Source organism: Tribolium madens, unplaced genomic scaffold (assembly GCF_015345945.1).
Source record: "Tribolium madens isolate multiple individuals breed KSU strain unplaced genomic scaffold, Tmad_KSU_1.1 Scaffold_20;HRSCAF=117;Tcas5.2_LG4, whole genome shotgun sequence".
Taxonomy (NCBI): domain Eukaryota; kingdom Metazoa; phylum Arthropoda; class Insecta; order Coleoptera; family Tenebrionidae; genus Tribolium; species Tribolium madens.
In genome coordinates this window covers 3,378,843-3,393,381 of record NW_025400985.1, presented here as the reverse complement: position 1 = coordinate 3,393,381, position 14,539 = coordinate 3,378,843, and the positions used below count along the sequence as shown (strand labels likewise).

At 35.4% G+C, this 14,539-nt stretch overlaps 1 protein-coding gene across 1 annotated transcript in view; it reads right to left on the bottom strand.

The window, feature by feature from the left end:
• The window catches only part of LOC123005910 (protein dachsous), a 164,707-nt gene that overhangs the window by 11,739 nt on the left and 138,429 nt on the right, over positions 1 to 14,539 (bottom strand). Inside the window, exons 2-4 of the mRNA XM_044399970.1 lie at positions 14,101 to 14,281; positions 13,021 to 13,506; positions 2,784 to 3,800 (exon numbers count right to left, since the gene is read on the bottom strand). Of these exons, the coding sequence (XP_044255905.1) occupies positions 2,784 to 3,800; positions 13,021 to 13,506; positions 14,101 to 14,281 (1,684 nt within the window). The remainder of the gene's footprint in view (positions 1 to 2,783; positions 3,801 to 13,020; positions 13,507 to 14,100; positions 14,282 to 14,539) is intronic.

The following is a 14,539-nucleotide window of genomic DNA, read 5'->3' as shown; positions in this document are numbered from 1 at the left end:
ACCCGTGATTTATGACAAAATAGTATAATTTGCCAACAAAAGAATCATTTACTGGTAGCCGACCGCTTTAAAGGGTCTTTTTGTTGTAAACCTTGGAATCTTACCCCAATTGCAGTTCCCCATTGTCACCTAAATTTACGATGGCACAAGTAGCAGGTCATAAATAAAAATGATTTTCAAAGTTAAGATGGAAAATTGCGTTTAATTCAAAATCTAATTGGTATTGTTTTTCTGATTTTGTAAACAATTGTAGGAAGTGAATCTGCGTAGGTCAGTATAAAAATTAAAATTAAATTTTTTGGGAGAAAATTACTTTTTATTTTTTTTTTACTTTGCTTGTGAATGAAAAATTACCAAAAAATTAGAGAATGTACCTTACTAATGCTCAGGTAAGTGTGAAAAAATTCAACAATTTTATTTAATTAGAAGTGGGGATTTTCTTTTTGGGCGTAATAGATGCCCCACCCGGTACAATTGGAAAGATAAAATGCTTCATTACAAAAATCAAACAAAAATTACAGATTTTTTTCTTAAATAAACTTAAACTTCTTTAATATTCGTATTTAATAAATAATTTGCATGGTATACAGAACTCGCGTCACAGAGAAAAATTTCAAGTAAGATAAGATACCAGGAACATGAAAAAAATGTTTAAAAAATTCTGTCAAAAAACTTTGATATTTATTTTTTGACATTTGACATTTTTTTATGTTTATTTAATGATACTGATGATTTTGCATATGTTTTTTTACAATTATTTAGTAAAGGTACAAAAATTTTGCCAATAAAAGCCACAAATAACATTGAACAAAGTTACAATTTTGGATACAGCTTCCTTGTTTCCTCTTTTAATAGCCTATAGCAAAAAAATTAGATAATTATTTTTCCAACAGAAATAAATAGAGTCAAAGTGCAAAATTTAAACCCTCACAACTTCAAAATTTTTATAGATATTTTTTTTTAACATTTTTTTCATGTTCCTGGGATCTTACCCTATATGGCATTTTTCTCTGTGTAAAAACTTTTTTTATCCCCTTGAGTTCTCGTTATACAGGGGTTCTATTGTAGTAATGTTTTTATTTCAAAAAATTTGGAAGTAAAATACAATTAACTAAACAGTACTTACAATGAGTTTTGTCGAGACGATCAGAGTGTAAAAATTAATTATCTCGTGGATTTGTTGCAATTGCACCCATGCTGCTCTTGAAAAACAGGCGTATCGAATGTGTTGTGATGGCGTGCGTCTCTTAACGGTATTAAATAAAATTTCATGTAGTATCTAAAAGGACATCCCCGGAAAGTCAGGTGTAAAGATTTTTCCCAGTGAAAAACTAGCAACAAACCTTGTGGTAATGACAAGTCTAGGATGAGAAATTTCGTATCGGCCGGTCAAATTTCGCACTTCCATGGAGAATATTTTTCAGTCGGTGGCAGGACCATAAATCGCGTCGGGCCTGCGCGCGCTTAATCCCGGGATTTCATTGAATAATGCTCTCGTCGCAAAAAGACGAATCGAAAATTTATCGGAGGTAAACTTTCACGATATTAAATTGGAGATCAGACTCAGCTCATAAATCATATTTAGTATATCACAGGTCGGATTACTCGTATTGAAAACATGATAAATGCAGTACTTAATCGCATTTAAGTCCATGAATCAATCTGGGGCCAGGTTCAACGTTCCACTTTTTTTCCTTCCGTGGTGCTCTTTATCACGCGATATGTTGTTTGTCTTATGGCTCAATCGAGAGCTTTGATAACCTCAACTCCGACGACCCAAAGCTGCATAAACGACGTCTCGACGTGACGGCAATTTAACGCCATTTCGGTATTAATGGCCGTTTACAGCTTACGTTTAATAATAGACCCTTTCGAAGTAGTGGTCGGATAATTTTATAGTTTCTACTACGGTTTTATGGCCGTTATTGCGGGAAATCTCCTCTCTTTCAGATAATGGACATGATTCGATAAGGGCTTTTAAGATCGCGCGGTTGGTATACTAATGTTCAATGAACAATTTTCACTAATAAAATCTTTTTTCTTCACTATATTGCTGTGTTATTTATCCAGTGGTTCGTATTAATGTCTTTTGGCTTTATTAGGATTGAATTTATCTATGTTTTTAAATTCAAGACACATCTTGATTTTTCAGCCATAAATCAGATTTTTTGTTTTTGTACTTATATTACTGATTAAAACGGTAAATGGTAATCTGAATGAGAAAAAAGTACGCAAGACTTTCAGTCAGTAATTACCATTACATCAAGAATCTATTTATTCGAGTTTTGCCTTTAGTTTTTTTTAAGTTTTTGTTCTCTTTACAAATAATTGCTTCTTTGGTTGAACTTTGTGTTTTTTGTTCCGGTCTGAAGCCCATACTCATCAGGCTTTTAGTACTAGGTGTTAATTGGAACTAATAAGACCGCATTACAAACGGAAAATTCATCCGTTTGACGCTTTAACGCCGGCATGAAATTAATCCAAGCCGCCGATTGAATTTCCACAAAACGCACTTTAACCATTCAAATAAAAAACCAACATCAGATGAGCTTAAGCTATTATGAAAGCAAACAAATTTTTATTGAAAGGAAGTCGCCGTCTACACAAAAGCATATTTGTTTTTCATTTACTTTATTTAACATCAGCCGCATTAAAACGTTTTCTTTCACAAACATTTGTTCAATAATACACGATTTTGCTATTAGGCCGATTCCAAACCGAAAAAACTAAACCTTGAACTCTGCTCCAACTCACACCTGTCAAAATGGAAAAAAAACACTTACCACTTGCTGGATTTATCTGGAAGCTGGTGTTTCCTGGTATTAAACTGTAGCGAATAACGGCATTAATCCCGATGTCCTCATCAGTAGCCGAGAGTTTTCCTACGGGAGACCCTGATCTCAGATTCTCCTCAATGCTGAATTCGTAATTTTCTTTGGTGAATTTCGGGTCGTTATCGTTGGCATCACTGACTTTAATGAGGATTTTTGCGGTGGCACTTAATGAAGGAGTACCGTTGTCAGTGGCACTGACTGTCAATTCGTAGCGATCTTTGATTTCTCTATCTAAACTTCCTTTTAAATACAGCCAACCACTGTTTGGAAAAATTCCAAAAACCTCCCCGGTGTTGTTTCCGGCAAGAAGTCTATAAGTCAACCTAGCATTGTTTCCGGTATCTAGATCCACCGCCGTGACTTGCAGAATCTGCGAGTTGACCGGTCTCGCCTCCTCCACACTCTTACTGTACTCATTCCTTTCGAAAACCGGAGGATTGTCGTTTACGTCTTGCACCTCGACCAACACCGTCAAGTTGGCAGATAATGGTGGAATTCCAGTGTCGGTCGCTGTTATAATCAAGCTGTGCCGCTGGGTCGTTTCGTAATCTAAATGTCTTGTCAGAGTCAAGTGACCCAGCTTAGGGTCAACGTTGAACAGGCCGCCGGTAGCGCCGTTGTTGACGATTTTGTAACGTACGACGCCATTAGCGCCGGAATCGCGATCTCGGGCATGGGCGGCGTAGAGAGCAATCCCCGTTTCGACATTCTCCGGAACGGAAATCCGGACGACGTTTGATTCGAATTCCGGGGCGTTGTCGTTGACGTCCTGAATCTCAATATTGACTTGGGTGTGGCCGTAGACGGGGGGATCGCCGTTTGTGGCTTGGATGTTGAGGAGAACGCTACTCCGGAGCTCGTGGTCGAGGGATGAGGCTGTTCGGATGGCACCAGTCGAAGGGTCTATCCGGAAAAAGCCCTCCGGGTCCCCGGAGTAGATCGAATAGCGGATGTTTTTGTGGTCCCCTGAAAATTAACAGAAAAGAAAAATGAAAAATTGCATTACAGTTTAACTAAAATTAAGAAAAACTACTTAAGTAGAAATAACAGGAATTAAAACAATAAGAAAATAACAAAAAGCAAAAGCAAAAAACTATAAGTTCAAAAAATGTTTTTCTTTAAACAAATGACAAGAATTATATAACTTTATTGTATTGTAAGACAGAGATCTTTTAAATATTGCTATTTTAAACTTTGCTATGACAGGTCAGCAATATGACGATGACAACTTTTTCTCGAATTAAATATTTCACGGAGATAGGGTGGTGAAGCAGTAATAAACATTTTATATATGAACACTGACAAGAAGTAATTGTATATTTGGTCTACCGGCAGCCAAACAAGTTCTTTTATTTTTTGAGATACATAGTCAAATTTTCTTAATTTGTAAATAAAACGATAGCACGAATTTTGTATTTGTTGTAATTTATCTTTAGATTGATAATCTATACATGAAAAATAAATGATGAGACCATAATTAAAGTTGAAAAGCACCAATGACTCGCATAGTTTATTTCTAAGTTTAAAATTAAAAATGTGATATTTGGAATATAACATTTTTAATGCAATATAAGACCTTTTTACAATCAAGTTGACATGTTCGCTAAATCGTAATTCCGAATCCATTATAATTCCAAGATTTTTTACACTGTTTGAGATACCTATTTCAATATTACCAACTAAATTCCGAGTTGATTTTTTTAATTTCTTGTGAAAATCTCAATTGATGAACATTTACTCGAATTTAAATTTAAACCAATGCTTTTAGACAATAAGAAAATTTTATTTAGATCTTGATTAATAAAGTTGCAAGCTTGTTCTACATCGTCAGGATCAAAATAAAAGTACAACTCTGTATCATCTGCAAAGGCATGGATGTTAACATATTTTACCGATTCTAATATTTCTGCGCTGTATATTAAAAATAGAAGTGGTCCCAAAATTGGACCTTGCGGAACACCGGATGTAATATTTCCTGCTCTTGATTGTGAGGGACCTATTGTAACAATTTGTTTCCTATTAGTAATATACGAATTTAAAAAAATTGTTGAAATGTTATCAAAACCACCAAAGCTCTAAAGCAATCATCAATAATTTTTCTGTTAAGAGTGTGCAAATTTTAAATCTTGAAAATTACAAATGCTTTTGACTTTTATGCTGTATCTTGGTTCCTTATAATGTGTGACATAGAGGTTAGGTATTTTAAAAAGTGCGTCCAACTTGTAATTATACCATAAAAATTCCTGATACAAATCTGGAGAACAACTGGTGTTACTTTTTTCTACACACGTCAAGAAGTGCTGAATAATGGTACACAATGGAGTTTTATTAATTTGGCTTTTTTGGCCTTTGAAGGGAATTTAAATAACTGAAATTAGACAAGGAAAATAAAAAAAATGTACTTGAGGTCAAGACCTTAGATATATTATTATGAAAGGCAGTGGACAATGATAAATGGATGTGAAATAAAATGACTATATGACCGATTGGCATAAAAGATTAGAGGACAGGAAGTAAATATGAAAGACAAAAAGTGCCATATAAACCTAACTGTAACGAAGAGATAGAAAGCTGAAAACATGGCGATTAAAAAGATTAATTATAAGCAAGAGAGGTGGAGCAAAAACTTGTAATTAGCAATCTGAATGATTTCGGACGATGCATTTACTAATAAATTAATTTATTATCACGACATGTGGGCGAAAATATAATTAATTTGATCAAAATTTGCGTCGGGCCGATTCCTTATCTTTGGTAATGCCCACAAAGTGGCCAGTTATCCCACCAGTCGATTTATATTAGCGATTTTTTCGCAAAAGCAAAACACCTAAACTCTCAACTCCGGTATTCGTGGCGCAACACAAAGCCGGTTTATGCCGAGCTAATCTGTCTTCCTTTGAATGCAATAGTATTTCAAGGAGCAGAGCCACTAATAGTGATCGTTGTTATCATCATGGGTGGTATCCGAATCGTAATTTGTATTTTTCACAGATTTGCCCCAATTAAGCTCCCGGATTATGACCGTCGGCACGATTCCGGGTTGGACACGCCGAATAAAAACAAAATGACATTCTTGAAGTGACCATTCAACACCTCACGTGCACCAGCGTGAGATTCATTTATTTGATTCGGTTGTGACTTTTATTAATTACGGTCCTTTTGTTTTCTGGGCTCCGTTGGGAGTCATTGCTTCGATTTGATTTTCTTCGTGTTGAGAGATGCCGGGGATTCTTCAGTTGCCGACCGTACAGAAAAAAAAGATTTATACACTTTCATAAATAATTATTTAATTGCCACGTGAAATATTCTCTTGAGGCACTTTTTTACGAGTTGGGGCTTTCATATCTGCACAAAAGACGAATAAGTGTCCGTAATTAATTGTTCTCACGGTGGCCAATTAACAACCGGCTCTTTATTTGCAAGAAATGCCGCATTTCCTGAATTATGAGACGCAAAAAATTCGGTGTAATAAATTAATCCGGTCGACGGAATTGAATTCTTGTGATGAGTTTGAATAATTGCCGCCGAATTTGCTTCCTCATTTTCGCACTTTTTTCTAAGTCGCTTAATAGGCGCAAAAACGCATCAATCAACATTTATTTTACAGAAATTTTGTTACGAGAAAAGCAATTTTTTTCTTTTGACAGATAACATTTCCGGGTATTTATTAATGTATTCATGTTTTAATATGTTGTCTTGTCAATTAATAAAGTGGTTAATTAGCAATAACATTAAGAGACTGTTGCTAATTGAATTAAGTTTCAAGGGTAAGTTCTTGAAGCAGTGTTCCCAAAATTTTGCATAAAAAAGAAAGAATTAGTACCCACGCGGACCTATAGAAATTTTGAAAAAACAACGTCGAGTTAAAAAAACTCCCAAAAAGCGTCCCCGGCATTAATTAAACGTATATGTGCGTATAATAAATACCCCGTCGCTTTTTGTTTGTTGAGATTTGTAAAGGTCCCTTATTAGCATTTAGGCAAACGAGCAGTGCTGTCACGGCATTACAAAGGTTTCGGAGGGGGCAATTATTCGGAGGGAAGCGGCCATTGTATTCTTCGCGTATCAGCGGCGACCAAAATGTCTCCGTCTCTTCCGTTTGATTCATTAGCGCAATTTCCCGGACTAATGTTCGTGTAGAACAGCCGCCATTCATAATCCCGGCAACAAATTTATTCAAACGCGCTGATTGATTTAAATACCGTGCCACAAATAAATGATGGCCGTGAAACCGGCCAGAACGACAAGGTCGATAAATAAAGAGCGAGCGCTTTGGTCCACCGTTTGGAGTGCTCAGGTCGTTGCGACAGAAACGTTCCTTCGATTTATTACATTGCTGAAAAGTTGGTTTGCTGTTTGAAACCCCCAAAAGCTCGCCGGACAGGTCTGCAGGAGGGGGGAAGCAGGACGACAGACGAGCCGCGACTCAACTCTGCTGCGACGGACGGCCAAGATTTTTGGGGAAGTTGAGGGGCACGACGGGGTGTCCCAAGACCAAATTTGCGTAATGAGATTCGGTACTGATTCTCCAGACGAACGAAAGCAAACATGTGACAAGAAACTGAAATGTATCCGAGCTATTTTTTCAATAAATAAAAAGATATGTCTGCAGGAAAATTAATAATATTATGCTCTTATTATCAATACATTTTTTCTCAACTGTCGGACATTTTGTAATAAAATAAAATCAAACGCACATGTTATTTTAAAGTAGATGTACTGTATTCAATTCTTTCATTTTCTAATAAATCTGATGAAAGAAATTAATGTACAGTCTTAGCCAAGATATAATTGCGTTTTATCGTATAAATCCATCGAAAGGTATTTCGATTTTTTTAAATGACAGTATGTACGAGTAGAACCATAACAGTCGGAAAAATAGGCAAAATTACAGTTTTACTAGTGGTAAATGAACAAAATATCCGTACTAAATTAGAAGCAATTTCTTTCGTAGATAGTCAAAACTCAAAAAGTGCTTCTGTTATGGTTTAGATTGCAGATATATTACAGAAAAAACATTTTTCTGGCATTCTTAAACACAAGTCTAAGAAAAGCAACAAAATATAGAAAGAAGGTATTAAAGTTTATTAAAATCCTGAGTAGGTACCTATGTGCTGTTTTAATTTGATTTCCATTTCAATAAGTTTCATAAACTGCGAATCACTGCAAAAAGACGCTTGGCGTTAGATTTCACGGGACTTTTGTCTCGTTAATAAATAGCCCAATTCAATTTTTTTGGATTTCTTTATTCGAAGTATGATAATCAAAAAATGTGTACACCTAGTTTTGATAAATCTCCAAGATTTGTGAATTTCGTTCAGTCATTATTATTAATGACAAATCGCTTGTCCGTGTCATCGCTATCTTATTAGGGAAAAATTGGAATACGCTGGTTTTTTAAGGTAAGGGTATTTTTGATAGCTGTAATATAAATGGAGATATTTTTTTTAATATACCGTTAGAGTATCGAATTCTACATTATATTGGAAGTTATATTTTAATTCGAAATGTAAAAATACTGATTGGGGTAAAACGATTCCGTGGTTTGTGTATAAAATGATCGCGGGATACTTCAACATACCTTCATGGAATCCAAAAAGCAATCAGTCAATGTAAGAAACAGCAAAAAGAATAAAATTAGCACAACACAAAGCAGAAAAAGAAAACAATAAAAACAAACAAGAAAAAAAAGATAAGTACAAAAGAAAAATCCCTTTCTGGAATGAACCAAGGAGTTGAAAATAACGTTAAGTGTATGTATTGCAAGTTAAAATATTTCAACTTTAAAAGTGAGAAAAAAAAAGTGGGAAAAAAATACAGTGCTACCAGTGCAAAAAATTGGGCTTATGCTAACGTAGACAAAAACGACACAGATGTGTATGTGATCTAAATAGGTTAAAACAAGATGTAACTACCACATATTAAAATTGTTTTAGTAAAATGGCTTATCTTATTTGGGATCATTTTTCACCAATTTATTTCTATTATTTTACAAGTAAATAAAAAAATAATATGAAAATGGCTCCACCCAAATATTTTATTCTAGCAGTTGTAAAAAATGGGCCATAGTTTCATCACACATTAATAAATACACATAAGTTCTTTAAACTTAAAAGTAATTTTGTTTTTTCGTTAAGGGGAGATTTTGTACTAGTCTCCCCTGCTAGCAAAGCACTCAAAGCACCTTTGAAATAGGAATAACTTATACCCGTAATTCATTTATTTTCGGTGAACTTGAAGTAAAAATAATGAGAAAAAAAGAAAATCTTGATCTTTTTTTCTGAAACTTCATTTTTATGGCGATTTGTATTTCTGCAGAACTTTATATTAAGTAAAAAAAGAGCAATAAAAGAGGAACATAAATTATTCATTGGTATCCAGTGAATGCATAATCATCTTTTCTCCTAAAATAAAAAGTATGTAAAAGAGTAGAATTTTGTGTTTATTCCAAAAACCAGTAAAAGTGTTTCGTTCTGGCTTTAAATTCCTGAGAGCTGGCTTGTTAAACGCCAAGGTGCTTTGTTTATGTGTAGAAATAAAATAAAATCCACAATTATTTCCCGTTTTGTCTAAATGGCTTGTTTTTTAGACGTGTGTTTTTAGCGTTGGCAAAAATTCATAAATCGCCTCGGCACCATAACAAGCTATGAAAATCCGTTGTCCAATCGAGTCCGGGTAGGTTTGATATTTTCTTAAAAAGAAAGCGATCGTTAAGTTAATGAAGGCCGTGGTTCTTGTGTCGTTGGGCCGACTTTACGACGATTTTATTACTTATTCCTTGTTGAATTGCAATTTAAAATCAAATGAAACATAAAATGTAATAATTTTTTTTCGTTCCCGGATTTTATAAGCGCGCTAACTGCGCTCGGTTTACGATCCATGGCCGTCACCCTCAAGACAGGTTAATTAGAGGAAAATTCGTCCCGAAATTCGTGTAATGTTGGGCGGGATACCGACAAAAACCTCCTCCATCATCGATCTTTTTGGAGTTATATAATCGAAGAGTGGAGTTTTATCTCGGTCTAACATGCAAACTTGTTTAAATAAAGATATCAAATTAAAATTAACAGTTTTTGTCAGATAAAAAGTAACACCTCCATTAGCCTAATATGCAAAGTAACACGTCAGGTGTCACTAATGACTATATTTCATCCAATAAATAAACGAGTTTGTACAACAATGACCAATTTAGCATTGTAATGGGACTATTTTGGAATCCTGTCCATATGGTAATTTTTTCGTCTATTGGAGAAAATTTCCGCAACGACGTGAGAACCGATTCGATTTTCAATTAAAATAAACAACGGCCATGCATGTCCCATTAAGGCCGAGCAGTAGCCGAGTTTGCGGGAAACGCCGTGAAATAAATGAATACTACTGAGACAATGACCACATGGGCGGACAACGCGAGAGACAGGACAATAGTTAGTATTGAAGACCGACACGCTGGACTATTACCGTGCAAATGTGGCAGAATGCGAATACCGGACGATTTGCTTCCCGGCCATTACATACATTACGCTACTAACAGAAAAATAGACAAGGATTTTATATCAACGACCAATCATATTCTTTCCTTTTTGACGCCCACACGCACATACACACTGCTGAACCTGTCTCACTCAATTTTTCCAAAGCCAGATGGACGGCAATACTCGACGAGAAAACACAAACTGATGCTAGAAATGCGAGAAACTATCAAAGCTTTGAACTTTTGAACTTTACGCGTCCTCAGTGTGATTCCTTCCTCATTTTCCCTATTTTTTCAACAATCACTTAACAACAAGTACTAATGTTTGTTTTACTTGCTGCAGAATTCCTTCAATCTCAATTTTTCCATTTCCGGTGACAATTTTTTTTTGTAATTTTGACTTTCCCTTAACACGTTATGGGGCTACTAATTTTGTTTCTTCTTAGTGTAGTTAACTACCGAAATTATGTTTACTTTATTTTTTTTTGCCCTATAAAAGCCAATACCAAAAAATGAATTTTTTTAAGAAAATCTACCAGCTGGGACATTAGTTTTTATTTTTTTCCGGCTGCAGGAAAAACAGAAATTAAAATCTGATTAATGGAGCTTGTAGTGTTCGAAAAGGGCTATCTATCGACATTTTTTTCGATTTTTCAATTAATTTTATTTGGGCGAAAACGGCCCTCGAATAATCAAAATTTGAATTTGCCGGGTTAGCGTTACTAAGCAAATGAGTGAAAAAAGCAAAAAAGCACTTACAAAACGAGTTGTACCCAACTTATTTTTGCATAATGATAATCCCAAGAACCCCAAAGACCAAAAAGATATCAATTTGATAAATCAAATCGTAATGTATCACAAGCTCTTTGTAATGGACTACATAGAAACTATAGATATAACTATAGAAATATAACTATAGAAATCGTTTAAAAATATATAACTTTCTATACTATTAATTGTGATGACAATTAATTTTTTCAGGAGCAGTTTTTTTCGTTAAATTGCCAGAAAATAAAATTCTCATTAAAATGTCAAGTTTACTTCGAAAAAAATCTCTCGTGTAAATTATAAGTGAAAATTCAACTTTCATAATCACTAAGGCTCGGATTATATGCACGAAAAAATCGTAAAGTATGCGCATATATATGCACGTATTTTCACAAAAATATGCACAAAATATTAAGAAATATGCAAAAAAGAACCGCTTGGTTCAATACAATTTAAAAAGGAAACATTCAGTAGGGTACTAATTTTTTGAGTTTGGTTTACGAATTACCGGTTGTTTTCTCTTTAAAATATTTTGTAATCGGATCATTTTTCATAAACGGACCAATTTTTAACTTGAACTGAAATTTTTAATCGGAAATTAGTGATTTGAAAAAAATGTGCAATATTTCCTAAAATATGCACCAAGTTGCAAAGTATGCATTTTTTATTTGGCTTATTTTAATTAAAAAACATTAGATATACATAGAAAACTTACAATTTTGTTGATATACCTCTTAATAACAAATATGCTTTTTGCATATAATCCGACCTTTAATAATCACTATGCAAAAAAGTTTATTTACATCATATATTACATACTTTTAGTTCTAGGTGTCAAAGTACCCCCCAGGCTAGCATAACTTTGATTTTCAACGTAATTAAAAGGACTGTCAAAATTACCCCAAAATCGGGGTTTCTTTGACACCAAATTTTCTACTTTTTTGGAAAAACTATGAGCTTGAGGCAAAATTTTAAGTTTGTTTGTTAAAGCAGAAGGATCACTTGTTCTGATGCTAACCGATTCAAGAAAATATTGCAACAAGTAAAAAAGTTACATTAATAAAACCCTCAAACTATGTCAAAATAACCCCGATTTACGGTACCTATTTTATAAAACAGACAGTACTTGCTGTTCGAATATAATAAAAAAATTAATTATTTAAACATTTGCCGAAACTTTTTGATTTATTAAAAACTCTTGCAGACTTTTATAAACATGACTATCTGCATTTTTGTCAACTTGGTTTAAACTGCCGATTTTTTTTTCTTTTTAGAAAACTATAAAAACGTTCAACAATGTTATTTCCATTTGAATGGGTGATTCCAGTCATTTTAAATGATAAATTGACGAGAAGAAATCGTCTTCTTTATTTGTATCTTTTCATAGTCACGTAATCGAGTTAAAGTATTTTTGTATTCTGTCACAATTTTATGACTCTGTTCATTCCAAACTGGATTTTACACCTAATTACTACGTTTTATGGTATTCGAAAGTTGTCTTGGAGGTTTAAGGAGTTACTTTTTACGCAATTTAAGAGTGAGCTTCTTCTTTCCATAATTTGCAATAATAAACTTGTTGTAAAACATCTTGTTTGGAGAAGTTTCCAAAAGTAAAACTTATTTAAATTCAATTTTAATGCAGTCATGGTTTAAGATGCCCATCATTCTGTCCAATTACATTTCTTGTTTGAAATTCACCCGTTTTTGCATGTACACATTCCACAGCGATTCGCTATTCCAGGCACCATATCCACATCCAACGGTACACGTTTTTATCAGTGCGGTTGTTACTGTAAACACGAACGCGTGATTGTCATTTTTCCTCCGTTTTACAATATAATATACGACTCTCTATCTAGATGTAATGGTTGAAAGAGAATTGCTCCGACCTCTCCGTATCTCATTTTCTCCTTTCCATCCATCACCGAAGATCTAGGATTTACTAACCTGAATCTCTGACAGTGGCTTTGACATTCCCGACTATCGTCTCTTTCCTCACGTCTTCTTTCACCGAATAGGTGTATCGAGGATGTTCGAAAATGGGTGGACGTTGGGCCGAATCAATAACACTGATGAAAACCTCAGCATCGGCGAGAGATTTCAAATTACCACCATCAGTAGCACTAATATTGAGTCGGTGATATGGCTGGCTCCGGGATGAGAGAAGATTGGGCCGATTGATGAAAATTTCCCCGGAGTTTTTGTCAATGCGGAAAAGTCCAGCATCGTTTCCGGCCACGATTTTGTAGGTGACGGTGCCAAAACGGCCAGAATCCGGGTCGGTGGTAGCAACAACGACCACAGGGGTTGTCGCCGAAGAGGAGGCGCCACCCTCGCGCAGTGAAACGTTGTAGACACGAGGGTAGAAAACGGGGCGGTTGTCATTGACATCGGTTACTTGGATTTTAACCATAGCGGTTGTGCTCAAACCCCCTGCAATTAAGAGAAAAAATGATACAGGGTTGTTTTTGCTAGTTGCCGTTAGAAACGGATAATTATTACAATCTAGTTGCACGACCTGGTATGTTGAGTGGAAAGCAGAGAATCGTTAATCTTGTGAATTTTATGGAAAATGTTACGGTAAACAGCGGCGGAGTCATTCTTCATCTGGTGGACTTTTCAATTTTGAGAATCTGCACGGTTTATGATTTATGTGTGCTGGATCAGCCTGTTGATGGGCGGTATTTATTCATCGATGAAATTTTTGCGAGAATACTTCCGGAACACGATTTTACTTGGGCAAGAAAAAACGATCAAGACGATTCTTCTGTTCTCGAGTTATGCATGCAAACCCGTCGACATAATTAATCCTTCCAATTACAGCGAGCTTAAAGCGATTAGTTTAGATCACCTCAACACACCGGCGCTGCTGAAAAGGCTAGGCACGTTTTCGTGAGCGAAAAGGAATGACATCGTGCTTTTCATTTTGTTTCCTTTAGTTTTGCACTTCATAAATAGTTAATGTGTTATGGGGAGTATTCACGCTCGGTTTCCGCAATACTGCGAAGAAACTCGAAATCGAATTACCTCTGTCGGTGGCAACGACCGGAAATTCGTACACGTTTCGTGTCTCGTAGTCCAAGGAAGAAGTGATGCAGACCTCGCCGGTGGCCGAACGCACCTCGAACTCCTTCAGCTTGCTGAAACCCTCACCGAGAGTGTAATTTACCATAGCGTTGACGCCGCAGTCGGGATCGGTCGCCGAAACCTGCAAAAAATATACATCAGAAGGTGTGAAAGACCAAAGAAACATGACAAGTTTGAAGAACAAATCTTGCCTGTTTTTAATCTTGTGTTGTTCACACAAATAATATATCAAAGTCTTGCTCAAGTGAGTTTATAGGTGTTTGCCAGGACATGACTGATTATACCGCATGTCTGAAGTGGGAGGTTCATCATTACCGGCGGTTACTGATGGCAGAAGAAGGAGTCCGCCACGAACGGAACGAAGACGGAAAGCACGGTC